This window comes from Rhamphochromis longiceps, linkage group LG11, assembly GCF_057381845.1.
Source record: "Rhamphochromis longiceps isolate RC_006_pf linkage group LG11, R_longiceps_female_GT1.1, whole genome shotgun sequence".
Taxonomy (NCBI): Eukaryota; Metazoa; Chordata; class Actinopteri; order Cichliformes; family Cichlidae; genus Rhamphochromis; species Rhamphochromis longiceps.
The window spans coordinates 18,736,391-18,757,778 of record NC_140567.1 but is presented as its reverse complement, the minus strand read 5'-3'; the positions used below and the strand labels follow the sequence as shown (position 1 = coordinate 18,757,778).

Here is a 21,388-nt window from a genome sequence, read left to right as displayed (position 1 = left end):
AAACCAAACACAAAGGTCATTACAGTTCATTACAAGAACAGATGGTGATTCATTTGTGTCATGCTGCTTCATGAAAATCCATCATCTATGGATTTTTGTTTATTTAAACCACTGATTATTTTCCTGCACCTTTTATTGATAACTTGAGTTAAAAACAAGCATGTCCCAGTCATCCCCATTACCTTTTTTTTTGTAAGCCCTGTATCATAATTATAATTTAGTTTGAGATATGCAATCTTATAACAAATTGCTAATAATAAATTAGTTGGTATACCTCTTTTTTTCATGACTGCTCTTAAATTTCTTCAATTACTTCTTGGCTCACCTGAAATCTAGACCTTAATCTGCCTTAACGTTTAAATCTGTAAGTGAATTCATTACTGTTCATGTTGATTTAACTCTAAGGTCTGATATGGACAGTCTTCATTTGTGTCATAACTTCAGCTGTACTAGACTCAAGCAGAAATTTAAAACACACTTGTTCACTTGTTTTGTTTTTGTTCTGTTGCTGCAGGTCTCAAAGCAATGATTGCAATGACCCCAGAAAATTTCAGTCCAAGCAATACAAGTGCCGCACCTGATGTAGATGAGTCTTTGGATAACTTGCGTCAGTCTTTCAACATCATATCTATCGCTGTTTTCTCCCTGGTCTCTCTCCTCGGTCTGCTCGGGAATGGACTGGTTATCTGGGTGACCGGGTTCAGGATGAAGAAAACTGTTAACACAGTTTGGTACCTCAACCTTGCTGTGGCTGACTTCATCTTTGCAGCATTTCTGCCCTTTAGTGTAACATTCCTGGCTTTGCGGTTTCACTGGCCTTTCGGTAATTTCATGTGCAAGCTGGACGCCACTACAATCTCTCTGAACATGTTTGCCAGTGTCTACATTCTGGTGGTGATCAGTGTGGACAGGTGCATGTCTGTGGTGTGTCCTGTCTGGACTCAGAACCACCGAAATGTACGCAACGCATTCTATGTGAGTCTGTGTGTTTGGGTGTTGGCTTTGATTGTCAACATTCAATTTTTTTTTTTCATGCACACAGAGGAAGTGTCTAAAAACACAACTTACTGCTTCAGCAGTGTTGAGGATTTTAAATATGCAACACCATCTGTCTTTCATACCATTTCAATCACCCACTTCCTTTTAGGATTTGCAGTCCCCTTCACTGTCATTGTCGCTTGTTATGCTGTCATCATCCATCGTCTCAGGACAAACCGCAACCTGGCCAGCCAATCAAGTCGCCCCTTTAAAGTTATTGCTTCCATTATCGTCACTTTTTTTCTGTGCTGGGGGCCCTATTACATCATTGATCTAATTCAGCTGGTGGTATTTATTCCACCAAATGAAACATTTCACTATGCCTTCCGAATTGTGTTGTATGTCTCCGAGAATTTGGTCATTCTTCACTGCTGCTTGAATCCACTGCTGTATGTCTTCTTGAGACAAGATTTTAAGGCTGAAATACGAAAATCCATCCTGAATGTGCTGGAGAGTGCCTTCCAAGAAGAGGAGACACGCTCTCCCAGTGACATGAAGTCAGTGAACACCAGGCAGAGCAGAGAGAAGTCAGATTTGATTACTGAGGTATAAGGCTGTATATGATGTATTTTGGTTACTGTATTCTGTACTACTTATCCAGCCCTGGAAAAGTGGATGAAGATGGATGGATTATTTTACTTTAACTAACTCACAAAGTCTACCATTCATTTCTAGTTATTAATAATCATTTTGTTTTGTTAATATCTTATTATGAGCTCACCACTGAGTTCTTACCAATATTATGTAAACATTTACATTTTATATTAAATATTTGGCATTCCTACAGTTCACTCTATTCATTATTATTATATGTGAATGTTATATAATTATCATGATGTTACTATGCTAAACAGTCTCTCTAATAGTTTCTTTCTGTCTTTCAACTTTTTTAGGAATGTCAATAAATAATGACAGTAGTGATCATTCTTGCTCATATAATCACTGTTCTTGTGTTGTGTTATAAATATACTTTGATATGTGTATCAGTAGTATTAAATGAACACACAAAGCATTGGATAATAATAACAATATTTAATCATATGCAAACAGCTAAAAGACATTACAATTATAATTTGTGATATATTGAGAATAGGAGACACATCAACAACACACCTCTTCCAATTAATGGCTAATTAATATTATGCTGAACACAGTCCAAAAGATTCAATAAGCCACATCTCAGTGGCTACTGTCAGTTTACTGTTTTACTATCATAGCCAAGTGGCTAAAGGTAAACAGAAATTTATCACTATCCCTACTAATGAATATTCTCTTGTTTCAGGATGCATAATAAGTGCCATTATCCAATGACACATCTGCTTAACTCTATCTTTTGCTCGTTTTTCCTCCTCTTCTTTTCTTTTTTTCTAAACTGAGGACCTGCTGGCTTTGACCTTTTCTTGTCCATCTTCCATTTGAATATTATGAATGAAATGTGCTCTATTTGGAAGCAGCCCGCCCCCTCCCCTTTTGGCAGGTTGTGTGTGAGACTTAAGCACAGCAGTAGCAAGAAGGCGCACCGAGGGATCTCACATTTACTTTTCGCGTATATGTGTGTGATAGAATTTAGAAAACACATCGGTGCCAATTATAAGTCTATATCATAATGTCTGTTATTTTTGTATTTGGTGGTTTGTTTTTATTTCCTTTTATTTTGCAAGCTGGTTTTTAGATGCCACTTCGGCCACCCAGAGAATCCCTGGCCGCTTCGCCCCTCTCCTCCCTGCACGGCAAGAGCTCCTCGCAAATGGAGGGAGCTCTTATTAGAAAACCGATCGGTGCCTATGCAATCCCCAAAATGCGCTGGCTTGATGTCAAGGCAGCATGGGTGCGAGAAACTTGTTTTGTTAATGCCCACCATGATGCCACCTTGATCAATAACCCATGTCGCCCATATCAAAAACTGCCACTGCATGAAGTAAGCCATAGTGAAGGGAGCAGTAAACAGTCTAGCGCAACCTAGAAGTGCAAGTGCCTGTTCGATTCTAATGAGAGGGCTAATCAGAAAAAGACCTGAGATGATACACAACAGCTAAAAGTAGGGCCTTTTAGACAAATAACTATAAGACGGTAATCATAGACTGCTAATCCAACTAAAATAAGAGCAGTGGATACACTTCAAAAGGGAAACAAAGACTTATGTTTGAATGAAGGTGTTGAATCTTTCCAGCCAATTGCTTCACCAAAGGGCAGATCACATGAAGCCCGGTTCAACAGCACAGTACTGACACCTGCTGCTCATTCGATTTACAGCAGCCCTGCTCTGATAATACATGTGGACTCGAGTGGATATGTAATGATGTATCACTTGTAGAATACCCATATGTGTATGTTTAATATAAATACACAAACAGACACACACACACACACATCTACCCATCCTCTCTGAGAATGATTAATGTTATTAGTAGGCGATAGCATGTCAAAATGTTCCTTAACTGCTGACATTATCCACCTTTTTGGTTAGAAGTAGAAATAAAAGGAACTAAGCCATGCTAGACACACTAAAAGGATAAAGAGAAGCACCGTTAAAGGACTGAGTGGGCTTATACACACACACACACACACACACACACACACACACACTGAAGAATGGTGCACACAATTCAAATAGCAGGTGACAAAGTAAATACCAAACACAGGAGACAACTAACTAGCAAACTAAAACAGGAAATGAATGGCAATAATTAAACAGGGAACTTGGATAAAAAAGTAAACATAACATGAGGAAATGGCATTGAAAGAAACAACAAAACCTTAAAAGTGGGAAAATACAGGGGAGAAAGGATATCACAAAACTCGTGGAATTAGGTACAAAATGAAACTAGACAGCAAAAAGGGACAGAATTTAAAAGAAAACCCATCTATATAAACATGGTGAACCAAACAGGGAATATCAACTAGAAAACAAAACACCATAAACACCAAACAATCAGCAACAATTCAAAACTTAGGCATAAAACCTAGTGCCCATGACAGACTCACTCTCCACCTGCATTTCTGCATTTCAGTTTTCCCCTTTTAAACTGTTGTATAAATGGTGTATAAAAGCACTGCTATTTATACACTGTTAGATGTATAAATAGCTGGGGGGGAAATGGCAGATATGCGTTCAAACGTTCTGTTCAGGCCAAACAGAAGAAAGTTATGAACTGGGAGTCTACTCCAAAAAGGATATTAAGAAAGCAGCAGTAAACGAGCAGAGTAGGTACATTTTATGTTTACATCAGTCACAGAGACCAACTTCAGAAAGGACTATTAGACCTCAGATTCTACAGGGACACATGTGAACACGTGTGAACAGGTAATAACGGAGAGCAGACATTAGTTTATATTGCAGACCCTTTGCGATTACTCAAAATACCAAACAACTCACTGTGTTACAGGGGCCACAGTTCTTTAACTTGATGCCAGTCCACACTCAGGACTTTGAGAGAAAAAGAAAGCGAGAGAGAGAGAGAGAGAGAGAGAGAGAGAGAGAGAGAGAGAGAGAGCGAGAGAGAGAGAGATCATGTGACAAATGACTGAGCCTAGCTTGCTGAATTGCGATGTGAGACAAACCCACACACACCGAGCCGGGCTTAATCGCATAAACACACCGTATCTTATGACTGCTGGTAGCAAAGCCTGAACATCAGGCGGGCAAAGATCCAGATCCAGTGCTGTGCTGATTGACTGGCTGCTGCTGCTGCTGTTACCTGGGGAGACAAGAGGGAAGCATCGATGCCTCCGGGTCAGTACTCGCTCATGAGACTGGACCTGTTCTCGCCATCGGGCCTCCTGCACTGAGATAATGAAAGGATGGATGGACGACGATGCGGCGGGGACAACAGAGGGCTGAAGGATGCTGCTGCAGCGACTCGCCGGGATGAGGAGCAGCATCACAACACGATGAACTCGCCGGAAGAAGCGGGAGCGGATGATCTGTCTCTGGAGGAGATACTGAGGCTTTATAACCAGCCCATCAACGAGGAACAGGCATGGGCGGTGTGCTACCAGTGCTGCAGAACACTGGCGACGGAGCACCGGGGCGCTGCCGCCACCGGAGCATCATCAGCGGCTACACCGAGGAGGATATCCGGACCGGGGGGTGTTAGGATACAGAAGGACGGGTCTGTGAGGGTGGACCACCAGGGCTGTGAAGGTAAAATATTATTGTGCCTAGAGCTACTCAGATCTAGGCCAAACCATCACTGGTCTTTTAAATAATATACGTGTGTTGTTCCAACACGTTCTAGTATAATGTTAACAATAAACCTAAAAGAAAGGGCCCCAGTGAGACTATTATAGAGGTGCGATGCAAAAATATCCTGTAAATAGCTCCGCACATGTTTTTGAGCTCACACGTGAAAGATTCATAAGTGTGTGTGTGTGTGTGTGTGTGTGTGTGTGTGTGTGTGTGTGTGTGTGTGTGTGTGTGTGTGTGTGTGTGTGTGTGTGTGTGTGTGTGTGTGTGTTTCCTGACCAGGTGCTCAGTTTGCATGTCAGGATTAGTCCATAATCTGCATCATGTAGCACCAAAACAACCAGTACTTAAGGCTCCATGACCTGATCTCATCTGCACAAAGACATACCATCACAAACCCCCGCCGCTCTCTCCCTCACGTGGCTTCATGCGTCTCCGCTCATTTTCACTGTTTCCTCCTCAGCAAACACACGTGTGTGGGCATCATGTGGTTTCATCTCTTTTATTTATTTATTTTTATGAAGAGCCCGTCAGCCTGTTTTGTCACCTCGTATCAGATCAGTCTGTTCATCCCGCTTCATCTGATTAAAGCATGTGATTACGAGCCGAAATGCGGGCACTGATCAGATCAAGGCGTGGACTGTTGCCCTGCTTGTGCCTGAACAGAACAGGGACCATTAGTGATACATCACCCTTGTTTTTTTCATTTAGGTCTTGGTTATATTTAGTTGTTACTTCTACCTGTGGGAGCCACATTCATTGGCTACAATTAATGAGAGGCAATAAAACAAAAAGAGCTAGTTAGAGTTAAAGCAGTGTTAGTGCCATGCTGGAAATATAACAGAGTCAGAGAGAGAGTAGTAGCAGTGTGCCAACTGAAAAACCGCTGTAATATTCTCAAGCTACCCCTACGGGCCTTTAAAGTGTGTCTATAGTGTTGTAATCCTGATGTTATTGTACTTTATGGTGGGTCATGTGTAACATGAGGCAGAGTTAGTGTTTGTGGATATTTTTTCTAGCACGGTCGAGCTTTTAAATTGAGGGATAAGCCTGGAATCCAACCAAAACAAAACAGGTGACACTGCATGCTATGTGATATTTGTATTGCCTTATTCTGTGGGTGCGTCTGTGAACATTTGCTTAAACTAAGCACCTGATGTTGTTAGACTAAGAGCTGGTGTGTTCATGTTCGTCTATATTTACATTTGCCCAAAGAGTGCAGAGCAGACTGACTTAATGCCTATCCATCTCTGTCTTTGTAATTGACTACCTGAGGGCCTGAGGGAAGTGCTCTCAACTCAGCTCCGACGTACACACACTGTTACACAACCCTGCTGAGTCAGTGTTATGGCCTTTGATTCAATACATTTCACATCCTGCTTTGTCTTTGAGCAAATCTGAGAGGCTCAGCTGTGATGCTCATGCTGGTTTTGGCCTGTATGTCTATATGGTTATAGAATGAATGGGTTATTTTTAGGAACATGGATGCAACCACTGGAGAGGGGAGTCATCCTAGCCTTTATTCCTCTGTTGCCTGTGTACTGTGACATCATGCTGCAAATAGTGGCTGCATATCAATATGTTTTTTGGATTTGTTTGTTCTTGTACTATTTTTTAAGTTTGTCAGAGAAAAGTAGAGGGTTATTTTTTTAAATATATACCCCTATGGTTCTTCAGATGATCCCCAGACTGCTTTATTGGCTCCGCCTACATACATAACACACCAAATGCTTTCATATGAACGGATTTTGAACTTATTGTTAAACGGTTTTAAATGGTTAATGTAGGCTATACAGTATTCAGCATTCTACTTCTACTCAACTTCTACTGTTTGGAGTCATAGTTGGGATTTTCATTCAGTTATCCATTATATTCTGTAATTTTGAGAATGTGTTTGCATGTTTATTGATTAATAGAGCTAAACTGTTTTACTAAGTGCTGTGCTTTTGTCTTCCTAATGCACAAGCTTAATAATCAAAGCCATTCATGTAAATAATGAGATAAATGTGTGGTAAAGGTTTTAAAGGTTAAGGACTTTTGAAGCTATCATCTGCTAACATGGCTTCAAGTTAAATCCTAACACAGTTTGTTTTAGACTCCGTTGCCGTTTAACCCACATTATGTCTGCTATGTAATACAGCATTTAACCAGGCCACCTGACACTTTTTATTACATCTCAATGACTGTAAATGTTTTTGCTCATGCCTGTTAGAAATAGATGGAATTTCATGCCAGTACTCTCCTTGACTGATTCATTTTGAAGGCACATTTGATTGTCTGCTCATTTTAGATGCAGTTGACACATCTTCACCTCAGCAGCACGGCATTCAAATCTACTGATGCGAGTTAAAGTTGTGGGCTGATGTCAGTGGTGCCATGATGTTGCATTCCTGCGTATTACAATACAAAACAGGGGTTTGTTTAGAGGGTCATCTGTTTGCAGGCTGTTTACTCATGATGTAAAAGCTCTGCTGATGTAGCCGGGAGAAATGCTACATTCTTCCTTTTGAAGGGAGCGCATTCATCCAACGCGGGTTCTCGACTGGAGAATTTTGTCGTCACTGGTCATGATACTCAAAGTGATAAATAAGTCACAGCTTAGAGATTTTGTTGAAATTGATTCCAGCTTGCATAATGATGGCAAGAACAAAGTGGGCCAAAATCAGTTTATTGAGAAATCAAACTTGTTATCACTGATAAATAGGAGGTGCTTGACCACAGAGGAACTGCATATAAGTCCCAAGTGCTACATATTAAAAATCCTGTGATGATACTTTACTCTACTGTAAAATGTGACTTCCGAAACAATAACACTGGTGATTATTATGCCCCAAATCTATACAACAAATAAGAGTAAGACAGATGAATTAATATTATTGTCAAGCAGACTAAGATCTCATCTCACCTGATGCTTGGACAGTTTGCCAGTCCATCATAGGGATGGAGAAAACTGTAATGCACGTATCTAATCAGTCAATCACTGGTCAGCAATCTAAAGTATTTAGACATGTAGTTATGGTCAAGACAGCCTGCTGAAGTTCAAACTAAGCATCAGAATGTGGAAGATCACGGATACAAGCGGCGGAAATGAGCTTCCTCCAAAGGGTGGATGGCCTCTCCCTTAGAGATAGGGTGAGAAGTTCTGCCATCCGGGAAGAGCTCAGAGTAGAGCTGCTGCTCCTCCACATCGAAAGGAGCCAGCTGAGGTAGTTTGTGGCATCTGACAAGGATGCATCCTGGGTGAGGTGTTCCGGACATGTCCCACCGGGAGGAGGCCCTGGGGCAAACCCAGGACACGCTGGAGAGATTATATCTCTCGGCTGACCTGGGAATGCTTTGGTGTTCCCCCGGATAAGCTAGAGGAGGTGGCTGGGGAGAGGGAGGTCTGGGCTTCTCTGCTTAGGCTGCTGCCCCGGCGACCCGGCCCCGGATAAAGCGGAAGAAGATGGATGGATGGATGGATGGATGGATGGATAGATGAATGGATGGATGATGGATGGATGGATGGATGGATGGATGGATGGATGGATGGATGGATGGATGGATGGATGGATGGATGAAGCACTGTGAGATAAGAGCACTAACAACTACACCACTGTACCAGTAATATTATGTTCTCTGAGAATTTCTCATCCTTGATATTAAAGACGTAAATCAGTTTTCGTAGTTGGTTGGAAGTCCTGTCAGTGCTGTTTTATTCCTACAAAAAGAACTTTTGTAGCTGAACCGGGATTTGTAGCTGAATAATATGCTACCTTTCATTTATGCATCAAAGTTCGAGTACCTCATGCTTCTTTGCTGCTCATGATAACAGTGCTTTCTTTTTTTAATCTGCAGGTAAATACAGCCCTTGCACAACAACAGAGGTGAGTAACTGCACTCTAATACTGCTGTTGTTACTTTTATTTCATCATCACACACTTGCACATGTTTTGTATGTGGATGTATTTACTTGTTTATAGAGTAGCAGGTGAATAGAATTTGGTATCTATTTTTTTATTTGGTATTTATATATGTTGTGGAATCCACTTGCTGAGTGGAAATAAATGATAAATAAATTTAATTTCAAACGTGTTTTAAATGAGCGTACTCACACAAAGTGATTACTTTGGGTGGAGTTAGTTTGTGAATATTGTTTGCAGTTGATTAAATCTGAGACTTGAGCAAATGCAGATTTTCTGGAACACAACCAATCATTCAATTAGCGAGTTACTTATGAAGAGAAATATGTGGCTGTACGTACAAATAATGGCTTCCTGTCCACAATAATGACATGATAATCTTTTTAAATATTTACTCTTTGTGAATGGTTTCATTAGCTACTTACAGTAAGCTAGCAGTCAGTCACAACAACAGAGATATCATTCAGATTACAGTGCGGACACCCTGTAGGATTATTTCAAGTGTCAGATAGTGCTATGGTTGAAACTGTCGTAAGCCCTGGGTGTGTGTTAATCCTAATGTTTGCACTGCCACTGCTCTGGCTCCCCTGCCTCTAAAACTAATACCTTTAACAAATGAAACAAGTTCAAAATGTGCTTTCATTTTCTCAGTAAGGAATGGATTTCACTTTAGGCTTTACAAAGACCTGAACAGTCCAACAAAGCAAATACCAGACTGTCTCCAGTCTGAGGTATTTACACATTTTTTGCATGTTCAGCAGCGAAATTGTGGTTAGTGTCCTGATGTCATGACAACCGCTGACAGCTGGGCATTTTTTGATACAGGAATGAGATGTGCTTTTTAATACCTTGAAGTAATTTCAGATTTACAAAACTATTTAAATTTTGAGAAGAATTCATACGGAAAAAAACGCACTGCGAAAAAAATGGAGTCGACATCATGCTATGATGAGCCGGTCCTGATAGAAAAAGGATGAAACTAAGATTCTGGGTTTATCCACTTGTCACGAGCAGGGAGAGTTTCATGGTTTGTTGTTAGTTTATGAGAAATTAAGGAGAAAACTTCTGTGTTTCATTTGCATTTAATATCTCTGCTTCTAGGTATGTGACTGCAGAATTATTAAGGGTGGTCAAATCATCTTGTTCATTGTTAAAAAATCTATATAAACTTGTGAGGCCCAGTAACGCCATAAGCCCTGAAGGACAACTAAAGACTAAAGTAGATAGAAGAGCAGTGCTCTGTCCTAGAGAGAGAAATCAGATCACCTACCTTAGGGTGCAAACCACAGGTAACACTGAAAAAATAGTAGCCAGGTGGTGAAAACATAAACTAGGGTGTTGATCTTGGCCAGTGATGTTCTCTCCAAGTGTCCTTGTAGCTGATGATGAGACCTCAGCTCGAGGTATCAGGATGAACTCTTAATCGTATAGGTCCTTACTTTCTGTTCTTACTTTCTGTCAGTTGTTGAAAAGGCGTGCTGGACATGACATCACAGTACAGATGGATAATGAGCCTTGATCGCTGGTATTAAGAGGCAAAGTAATGAATTATGAACCAAGCGAACAGTTATCATCAGCTCTGATGTGGAGGAAAAACTGAACATTCCTCTAAATTAACCTTCAAGCAAAAGGAAACTGTAGTATTTCTTTAAACTTTAAAGTAAACTTTGTAGTATTTCTGTAAGGTATTACTCGACAAATGTACCATTACATAAATCTAGGTTTATTACAATGAAATAAAGAAACAAAAGCTAAAATAGCTTGATTTTTAGTCGCTATAGGTAAAGCTTGTGTAGCCTCACTGCTGCCTCACAAACTCCTGTAATTTTCCAAACTCTGGGGTCTGTGTACAGTTTTTTGTTCTAAATCTGCAGCCGTTAATCCAAAGCCAGGGGTTATTTTCTCAGGAACTGAAAATCTCCTGAAGATCGACAGGACATTTTACAGAACTGTTTTCACAGGCTGAGCAAGACTTACCGTGATGAGTCTTCCAAAGCTGATATGTAAACTGACCGTTTGAAACACAGAGCGGCTGTAGCAGTTATTCTGTTTTGGTTACTTTTACAGTTCATGCCAACAGCAGTTTGACTGTCAAATATGCACACATGATAAATACCTACAAACAAATGCATGTATATATATCATTCCCACTGCACTTAATGTACATGTAAAAAAAATATCTCTGTGACATGTCTTCCAGTGTATCATACTATGTGAAGTCAAATTTGTACACAGTAAAAATTACTATTATATAGTATTTTATTGATTCTGCATTTTTAGCAGTTTGGGGTTTTTATTACTTTATTTTTCTTACTTACTTTTTTATTTTATTATTTTCTAATATATCACTAATTCTCTTTTCCTTTCCTTTCCTTGTGCTGCTGTAATAAATTGAATATGGGATTAATAAAGTCTGTATCTACTGTATGTCTGTCTATTCTACCAACCTATTTCCTCTTTCAGCTGCAGAGTTCCCAGCTGGCTACTCTGATTGACTAGTTAAAATGTCACCCAGCAAGGCCTCCTCCTTTGATGAGCGCTCTGGGAGAATGTTCACCCTTAATTAAATGTCTTTGTAAAACTGACAGTGTGCACTCTCACTGCACTATTATCAGCTGCTCTTAATGATCGTGATAATAGCTTCTGGAAATGTCTTACAGTACGGAGGGGTTGGCGTCTCTGCTATTTAGTTTTAGGAACTGTTTTGTCACTGCAGTTACCACACTTTTTCGTCCCAGTTTATTAGAGATAGCGCGCAGTAGCTTTCAAGGCGTTGAGGACTTGGATTGCCGTGTAATAGAGCTGCAATAACAGATGGACTGTCAGGAAATAACCCGAGCACATACACATGCAGTCCGCTGTAGAAGCAGTGAATGGGAAACTGTATAGACAAATCCCCGCTAAGCAGCTTTGCACCACAAATGAGTTCTCACAATGCAGTGTGTGGCAGAATGGATCAGAAAGCTACTGCAAGTTGGTGGAGCTGCTTGATGCTTGACAGGACTGAAGGCGTTCTGCTATAGCATGCAGTGTGGAATTAGCCCAGAGCTAGCTGAACAAGAGCATATGTGTGATGGGCATTATCTGCACACGGCTTCAAACAGCAGGAACTCTTGCAAATGATCTGGCTGTGAATGTCAGATGATTTGCTTCTCTTCATAGCCAGTGAACTGGATTCACCGACACGGCATAAGGCAGCCTAACGCTGTTTGCCTGATAATCAGAATAGATGAGTTCACTAAAAATGGATCATTTTTTGTTTTGGAGTTGCAGATATTTTGACATAAATATGATGATTATGTGCGCCAGCTTTAGCAAAAAGGCTGTTGTTGACTCCTCAGTGGAGCATCCTAGTCCTGTGACTCTGTGTAACCTCAGGCATTTGTGGATTATGCTTCATCACATTCCCCTCTGCCAAAGTTTAACCGTGCATACCTTGTGCTCTTTCAAGTCCTGAGCTTTAACGCCATGAAAAGGATTAGAGTTTAACATCACATCCAGTGTTTAATGTAAACAGAAAATTCAGTCAGATGTTATGTGTCTTTTCTCTGCGAGTTTAATGTTCATTTGCATTTACTCTCCCATTAAGGCTTGTGCTGCCATGAAAGAAGAGAAACAGACAGCATAAAAGTAGAGGCAAACTACTAAGGGGGAAAGAATGTTGTGTGGTTCAAAGGTTTTCTCTGTTCTATATGTGAACTCACTGGGTTCTACATCTCCAAGAAAACCAAGGTAATTGTTCCCAGTCATATGATAGTCAGAGCCCAGAGCAGCGTGGCCAGGAAACTGGATAAAAATTATGCCTAAGAGGAAAAAGCCTATGCTTCGACATATGACGTTTTGTCATCTGCACTATTTCTTATTACTCAACTTTTATGTAATCATGTGAATTTCACTGAATTCACTTGTTTTAAAATAGGTTCGATGTAGAGAACTGCACTGACATATATTATTATTATTATTATGTTGGTCAGTATCAGAAGCAAAAAAAAGTTCAGATTTCTGTTGTCAGACTTTGCAGGTGTGGCAGACATGCTGCTGTGGTACAGCTTGGACATGCCACCTACAAACTAACAGTTTTAGTTTTCATCTGATTTCAGCCATGCCAATATATAATGTGTTTTACACATTATATATTTTGTGTTACTTTTTTGAAGTAATCTAGTTTGTTACTTAATTACTCACTGGAGAAAGTAATTTGTTACACTTTGCATCACGTTACTTTTGTGTTTGAATTACCTGAAACAAATTGTTAGTTAACAATATAAACCTTAGACTTCAGTTCCACATGCCAACACAAATCCTTATCCTGATGAGGACACATATATGATCTTTTGCTTTTAAATTTCTGTAATACGTAGATAAAGGTGAAAACAAGCCCAAGGAGACTGAAGTGATCGCCACTGCCACTGCTTTTGTTACCTGCTGAATTTGAGTGATGGCTGCTGCTTAAGTGTCTTACTCAGCTTAATAACAAGCTAGCTTTTTAAAAATCTATTTGCTAAGTGTGCAAATAACTGAAGAATGAATGTAGTACAGTAGTTACATTAGTCTGTTACTGAAAAATGTAAGGTGACCCAACACCGGTCTTGGAAGACCCGCAAGTGGTCTGAAAAGAAATAGAGGGATGTAACATCATTCAGTGAACCACTCATATTAAAACTGAAATACTCGATGACTATTGAAAAGGTTGCCATGGTCTGGCATGTTGATTTCCCTCGTATAATGAAGTATTACTATTTGGTTTCCCTCTGACCTTTTAAAACTAATATTAATAAAATAGATTAGACACATATTTTTCTTTCTGACAGCAGAAAGGATATTCCACTCAGCCCCGACTCTATATCACTAGCATGTCACTGGCATGTTGATGTTAGCAAGTTGCTCAAAATGTAGCCATTAAGAAAGGCGTTGTTGGCATCAAAATCATGATAATTATATTTTTTCCAAAGAATGAGTAAAACATGTAAGCTTTAACATTTGATGTGCTATCTTAAGGCTTTTTAGGTGACACAGTTCCCTAACTTAGAAGGAAAACAGGACACTACAGCACAAAGCACCTGTTATCTTTGCATTTTGTGCTGTTCAGCAATTGTAATAATTCAGCAGCCAATAATAAAGGTAAACTCCTAAGAAAAAGACCCAAAATAAAGACACTCTCTTTTCCCCAACTTAAATATACAGTCTTCACTTGTGAAGTAGAAGTTGGTGCACATTGTGCATAGCATAACTTTATGAGGGAGTGATTAATGAGAGAAATGTTCGATTAGAAAATGAAATAGTGGACCCTATAGGAGATATGCCAGTAGGATGGGTAGAAGCCTCAGCTGAGGCTGTAGCTAATGTGAGCTAGCCCTGAGATCAGCTGGTGTGACTGTGACTTCCTGGCCTGGAACTAATGCTATACTTGATTTCAGTCATGACGATTATAACCAAAAGGAGACTGTTGTCTTTATTTGCAGTTATTTATTATTGAATGGTTTAGGTCTTTTTTGAAATGTTGTTGCTATTTCGCACTCATATGTGGGCCCTATGTTTGAAACCCTTGCCCTAAGAACACCATACCAGGCAAACCCACGATGGCTTTGTAAAATAAAATGACACCAGGTGGACTGTCACTGATCCTAAATTCCACCTGTCGTTGTCAAAAAGGTATATGAAATAAGCTTTTATGGTACAATTCCTAACACAATATTCTGAAAACACTGAAATCGACCGTAGTGCTAGTAATTAGTTTTTAAAAATAAAGGATTCCCAGTTCTTGTTTCCTGTTTACTGCCACAGACATGACCTAATTTCTCTGCTCCCTCTAATTAAGACATGTAAGTATTTAAAATCCCCACATTGTTCCTACAATCCTCCAAATTTCAAAGGCTTTACTAGGTAATTAGACTATGGCCCTTTGCTGAGTGCTTTTGCATATTAGAGAGCAGAGCTCGCACATTTCAGCCGTTGTTCAATTTGTAAAGCTGGAACTGGTGTTTGGCCACCCAAAGCCAAATATCTCAAGCTAGTGTGAGTCACTGTCTCTTACAGCTGGTATTCATTGCCACATTCATAGGCATTGTTACCGCCAGCCTCCTCTCCATCTGTGGTCCTTCCTAGCCTTCCTCAGTCAGACACTGTTGTCTTGAGTTTGTTTTTACCTGAATTGGTTATTCACACATACATGTCTAACTAAATTTGCTACATATTAATAAAATGGATTGAATTGTGTGTATTGATATATGGTGCTGAAAATATTAATTGGCTAAGTGGACTGTTAGTTAACTTTATTTTATCTCCAGATAGGAGATGTATGTTAACAAAAAGGAGTCATATTTCTAACAGAGACACAGATCATAGAAATGTAAGCAACTTTAACAAGTTAAGCTGTGATATACTGGACTCCAGACTGCAGGAACCTTTATGTTAAAACAGTGAAGAAGTGGCAGCAGAAACCTGGTCATATTCACAGACATACATCAATAATGTACTTAATTAGGACAGAGGCTAAATGTTTCATGATCCATGTAAATATAAGGGTCTGTGCTCGCATCATATCCTGCTAGATGTTTGGTGCTTGTATCTGAGGTCAGGTTCTATACAAAGCTGTAGCATTACTCCCCCTGCTTCCTCCTTTCCATCTCATCATTCCGCTTGGTCGCCCGAAAGCCTGGGAACCATTCAGGGAGACTTTAAAGTAGAATGGAGACATGTTTGCTTTAGCCTCACAGTCACAGGGACAGCTCAGGTTTGTCCATTAGTCGCAATTTGTAGTTTATTATTTGTCAAGAACGTGTTAGTCTCCTTTACCTTAAATGATGAGCTCATTTTGAAAGTTTTGTTTTTCAAGTTGCAATTCAAGGAAAAGTTCGAGAGAAATTACATAAATTTATAAACATATTATTTTTAATAAAGAGACGCTAGGATTGTAAAATACTGGAATATCTGTTTGCTCTGTAATGCCAATTTTATGCCAAGGATTGTTTCGATTATTTGTCATAATTCTCTGTAACCAAACTTCATTGCCTGGTTTTCTTACAGACTATAAAGATGAGCCTTTTGTTCTTTAAATGAGCACCATTCTGGTCCTGATGCTGGTTTAAACTAAACACCCACTCCAGCAAAATACAGAATAATATATCTCAATGTGAGTCCCTCGATGCTCTTAATCTTTGCTGTGAAGAAAAAAGTGTGATTGAATCCGCTGTAGTCCGTCTTGTTCCATTTAATCTCATTTTGCAGATCAAATGCTGTTTCAGACCTTGACTGAATACTTTAAGGCGTGGCTTTTTATGATGGAGGAGGAGGAGATAAGAAACAGGAGCCTAAAAATCCACAAACTGAACACGTACTGTTAAAACATTATTGAGTAAAACATACTGTGGGGTGAACTATGCATTGATAATTGGTTAAATCGGGGTGTGGGGTGTGTTCATCCTGGGTTGAATATGTCTCATCTGTCAGTGGGTGTGGGCCCAGGTGGAGCTGAGACAAAGAGGTCGCATTCATTTCCCCCTGAGAAAACTCAGCCATTACCCACTGATGGGGGGGGGGATGTCTCATATGACTCCTCCTTCCATGAGCAATCATTGATTTGCCCTTGATCTTCATGTCTACACACACACACACTTGATCCTTGTGCCTGACCTTTCTACTGCCCCCTTTGACCTCTCAACATATCATTTTCTGTTTTTTTATCTGTTTTTTTCCTCTTTTCCTGTCTCCTGATATTTGACCTCCCCTTATTCCCTCTGATTTCATCCCATGTCTTTCTTGCTGTCTTTTCTCTCAGTGTTTTGCTTTGGTTTTTGCCCCTCTCAGTCTTGTCTAAGTGCTCAGGGCTGCAGAATAATCCTCTCTGTGATTTCTCACTCTTTTATCTTGGCTTTGGCAATGTCTGCTTTATCCACCATGACTCCCCAATTCCAGGAAAACTCAAGCACACCATCTCCTGACCTACATGCATCAGCCTGAGAAAAAGAAAATAATATATGATTTTTTAAAGTAATTTTCTGTGATTTTTTAAGCTTTTGCTGCTGTTGCCACTGTTGGTCTGACAAAAGCTATTCACCTAGTAAGAATTTTTTGTTTAATTTTGTTTAAACACTCTAATGTTTATCCTTTTTGTCAAGTGTGTATTATTGTTGAATGAGGTAAGGTCACAACAGGCTGATTCTTGCTAAACCTGTTAAATATTAATGTGTGTTTATTGCTTGTGTTTACAACCCAAACATGTGATGAAGCCACAGAAAGTAGTATAGTGTCTTAAAAGTGTTTTGATTGGTTTGCATACAGCTGCATAAAGGTTATTGCTCTCTCATTCACAGAAACGTTCACGTAAATGACCAGCTGAAACTGCTCGAATCATTAATTTTACACTAATATACAATTATTGTACATAAAAGGTGTGACTCTTTATGAAAAAAGACAATTTATTGTTCTCGCTGACGTGGAGTATTTTACAGTCATTTCCAGCCAATAGAGATGGCTGTTTAAAGGAGATGAAGCCACTTTATGCTACACACACAAGACATGGTAAGAGGCAAGCAAGCAGCTAGTTACAGTCTTAGTGACTGATCATATATCATCTGCCTGACAAACATGAGGATACTGCAGGTTAAAATGGGAGGAGCTTAAAAAGTAGCCACACCCTAAATAAAGCCTGCTTTACTGTTCTTTTTCTTTACATGGGACCAGACTGGGACCTGACTGTATGCATATGATATTGATTGTGCATATGATCTTCATGAGGGAGTGTTTGTGTGGTGACAGAGGAAGCTGTCTCTGCAAAGAGCCGTGCAGTCAACACATCACACGTGTTCCGCTCAGGCCTGATACACTAGAGGGGATCATGTTGAATAACAAAGGGACAAATCTATATTTGTTTTTATTATGTGACAAATAGTTAACAGTTATAAAGAGTAAATGTATAATAAAGAGTATCATTTTTATTATGATCTTTATTATCAGATACAACATATTTATAGATGAATTTTATTTTAAATGATCGAGGCATGTTAGATGTACAAATGTTACATTTTATTTATTAATGAAAACAGATGATTCTAATAAACATATAGACATGAGTTAGTAATAGCATATAAACTAGTTGTTTTTGTCTTGCAGGTGATCGAGTCTCTGGGGATCATGATTTACAAGGCTCTGGACTACGGGCTGAAGGAGAGTGAGGAAAGGGAGCTGAGTCCTCCTCTAGAGCAGCTCATTGATCTCATGACTAACATGGCTGAGGCTGAGAGGGAAGCATGCCTTGACGAAGGTTACGAGGCCACAGAGGAAGAGGACGAGGTGGAGGACTCTGATAACGTCTCTGGCATTCGTGGCTACAGAGATATTTTCAATGTAAGCAGCTGGTGGACGCTAATATGTATGTTCAGCCACTGATGGCTGGTGGTTAAAAAGGATACTGCCAAGAGATAAAGTAATTTTAGTTAATAAGTGTTAAGTATGTAAAAGTAATCCCCTCAAAAGCAGAGGCTTCCAGCTGCTCTGCATACTGATATACTAACAGTTTCTCTGAGCTGATATCTACTCCTCAAAGGTCATCTCTGCAAGGCACCAAACGGCTAAGAAACACAGGCACACAAGCACTATGTACAGACGTTGGCCAATTAAGAGAAAGCTGTCTTAAAGTGGGCTGATACTGTAAAAGACATGAGCTAAAACAGCTTTTTTAAATAGTGGACAAAGTGGTCACCCATGAAAACATTAATCCTATAGGGCAGAATGGAGGTGCAGTAGTTAGTGCTGGGTAAGAGCTAGAGGGTCCACCAATCAGCTATTATTGTTATTGTATCTTTATTTCACACATACACAGTACAAAACGACATATACAATTACACATACTTGCATTTACATCTACAAATATGAATATATATGTAAATACACACACGTATGTGCTCAGACAAAACAAAAAATGACTAAATGACTCGGGTAAAGTTTGTAGCATGCATGCTTGTTGTTTTTGTCTGCTTCCACTTGTCTTTGCACTAGGATGATGTCGGCGTAAATGTGCAGTCATATTCGTTGTGTTCCCACTAGTGTAAAATAGTAACGCGCATTTTCTTGTTAGTAACTGTAACGGCGTTGTAACGATAGGAATAGTAATTAATTAGATTACTCGTTACTGAAAAAAGTAACGCCGTTATTCCCATCACTGTCAGTCACATATAAAATATTTTTTGATCAAGGATTCCTGCAACAGCTGGGAGAAAACAGAACTTAATGATTCCAGTAATGGAAGACGTAGGCGATGTAATTCCCACTTAGAGCAGGTAATCACTCGTTTGCAAGTGAAAATCCATAATTCCAAATCTAAGGAAAGTGAAATAAAATAGTAATCTCTCCAAACAGACATGAGTGGTGTAAGTGTTTGGAACTATACTCACTTATAAAACATTTTCTCTACTATGTGTGAAGCTAAAACAGTTCTCCAGTTCTTGAGGAAAACATCATCTACCAAGGTATTCCAGGAACAGATGCAAACAAAGAGGGCAAGTGTTTAGGAAAAATTAAACTATTAAATATTCAACATATTAAACTCAGCAGTGAAAGCAGAGCTCAGAACCACAGTGCACTCGGGCTGCCAGGCTCATCTTTGCTGGGAGGCATGCATCTCTGTTGTCCAATGGAGCAGAGTCACTGTGTCAGTCCTCGCATGCCTGTGCACTGTTTACGTAATAACTATGTACCCAGTCACACACACAAGTGCACACATGCACACCAACACTGCTCTCCAAGGAGATGCATGGGAGCGGTGTGGCAGTCTGGCCTGTGGCTTTCTAGCTGTCAGTTTGAATTGTTTTCCCCCTGAGACCATTCACCCCCTGTGCTCCTTGGTTTACCTTTTGTCCTACTGTACTAACCCCCGATGACACTATTTTAGATTAGAGCCATATTTATCCACTCAATGGAACTGTTTTGATTTTGTATTTAAAAAATATGAATTTTATGTACACTTAACTGAACCCATTATTTTCTGTTACTCCCACACTTATTGGCAGGTTAAAGTTTCTAAAATGAGACAGTTGTCTGGTGTTTTCCATGTTTAGTGAAATTTTTGCAGTCTGGACAAACGGATGCCAAGAGCATGCAGAGCGTTGGCCAAAGGTACCTTCTGTTCCTCTGAGAGAAACAAGGGCATATTTTGTCATCGCTGTGTGTGTGTTTGTGGAGCAGCAGTGTGGCTGACCTCAGGCAGAGCTGTCTTGTGAATTGTGTTCATCAGTCAATAACAGCTGTTTACAAGTGTCTTTTGGTTGGTATTTTGCTTTTATTTAATGCCACTGAGATCCATTAGCTAAGTGCTAGCTTGATACGACTATCTATACTTCATTTAAAGCCTAAACGCGTGCTGTTGTTGTAGCCGTGAAACCAGCAATCAAAATAGTCAGATTAATTATTGTCATTGTCATGCCAGCTTTTGTTAGATTGCTATACTTTAAATTATCTGATCTAATACAATGCTTTGCAAAATAATAGCTTGTTATTGTCTTAGCACAAAATCAATCAATTAATAAAGTCCTAAATGACCTGAAAACCTGATCAGGCTGTCAAATAAACAAACAAATCACAAAGAAAATCTTGAAACTTAATGAAGTGAATGTAAGAGCGTGAAATTTAGAAATGAATTGTGTGTCACCGAAAATGTATTGTTGATTGTTGTTTTTGATTTTCTTTCAGTGCAGCTGTGTGAAGTGTGAACTGAAAATCCTTTTGCTTCCTCTGTTTTAGCTGTGCACAGCTCATCTACCCAGTGTGTCAGATGCGCCCAGTCATTACCAGGCAGTGTGCCGAGCCCTGTACACAGAAACCAGAGAGCTGCGCACTTTCTTGGAGAAGATCAAGAGTGCCAAAGAGGTAGGGTCCTATGATAAAACAGATCAGGCATAACATTATGGCTATCTGCCTAATATTGTGTGAGTCCTTTTGCTGTCAAAACAGCCCTGACCCATCGAGTCTTGCTGTGGTATCTTCACCAAGATGTTAGCAACAGATTCTTTAACTCCTGCAAGTTGCAAGGTGGGACTTGTTTGTCCAGCACATCCCACACATGCTCAATTGGATTGAGATTTTGGAATTTGGAGGCCAAGATTTCAAATATCTCAACATCTCAAACGTGTGGTTGTGTTCCTCAAACCATTTCTGAACCATTACTGCTTTGTGTTACACATTATCCTGCTGAGAGAGGCCACAGCCATAAGGGAGTATTGTTTCCATTAAACAGTGTACATGGTCTGTAACGATGCTTAGGTAGGTG

The 21,388-nt window shown here is 39.7% G+C and overlaps 2 protein-coding genes across 5 annotated transcripts in view; both read left to right on the top strand.

Annotated features, from left to right (window-relative positions):
• The first annotated feature begins 534 nt into the window (after nucleotides 1-534).
• Nucleotides 535-1,590, top strand: LOC146658854 (chemerin-like receptor 1). The gene has a single exon (XM_085421785.1). It carries the CDS (start codon nucleotides 535-537, stop codon nucleotides 1,588-1,590), a length of 1,056 nt encoding a protein of 351 aa, XP_085277911.1.
• Nucleotides 1,591-4,519: 2,929 nt separating this feature from the next.
• LOC146658853 (protein spire homolog 1-like) overlaps nucleotides 4,520-21,388 on the top strand; it is a 37,088-nt gene continuing 20,219 nt past the window's right edge. For 2 of the 4 annotated variants that reach the window (XM_085422602.1, XM_085422605.1), the window contains exons 1-4: nucleotides 4,523-5,182; nucleotides 9,062-9,090; nucleotides 18,238-18,471; nucleotides 20,863-20,988. In XM_085422602.1, the coding sequence (XP_085278728.1) occupies nucleotides 4,840-5,182; nucleotides 9,062-9,090; nucleotides 18,238-18,471; nucleotides 20,863-20,988 (732 nt within the window). In that variant the 5' untranslated portion in view covers nucleotides 4,523-4,839. Of the gene's footprint in view, nucleotides 5,183-9,061; nucleotides 9,091-18,237; nucleotides 18,472-20,862; nucleotides 20,989-21,388 lie in introns of all 4 variants that reach the window. The other 2 variants (XM_085422604.1, XM_085422603.1) reach the window with 2 other exon arrangements.

Excerpts from the sequence above, each read along its gene's own strand:
- LOC146658854 (XM_085421785.1), top strand. The coding sequence starts at position 535 with ATGACCCCAGAAAATTTCAGTCCAAGCAATACAAGTGCCGCACCTGAT.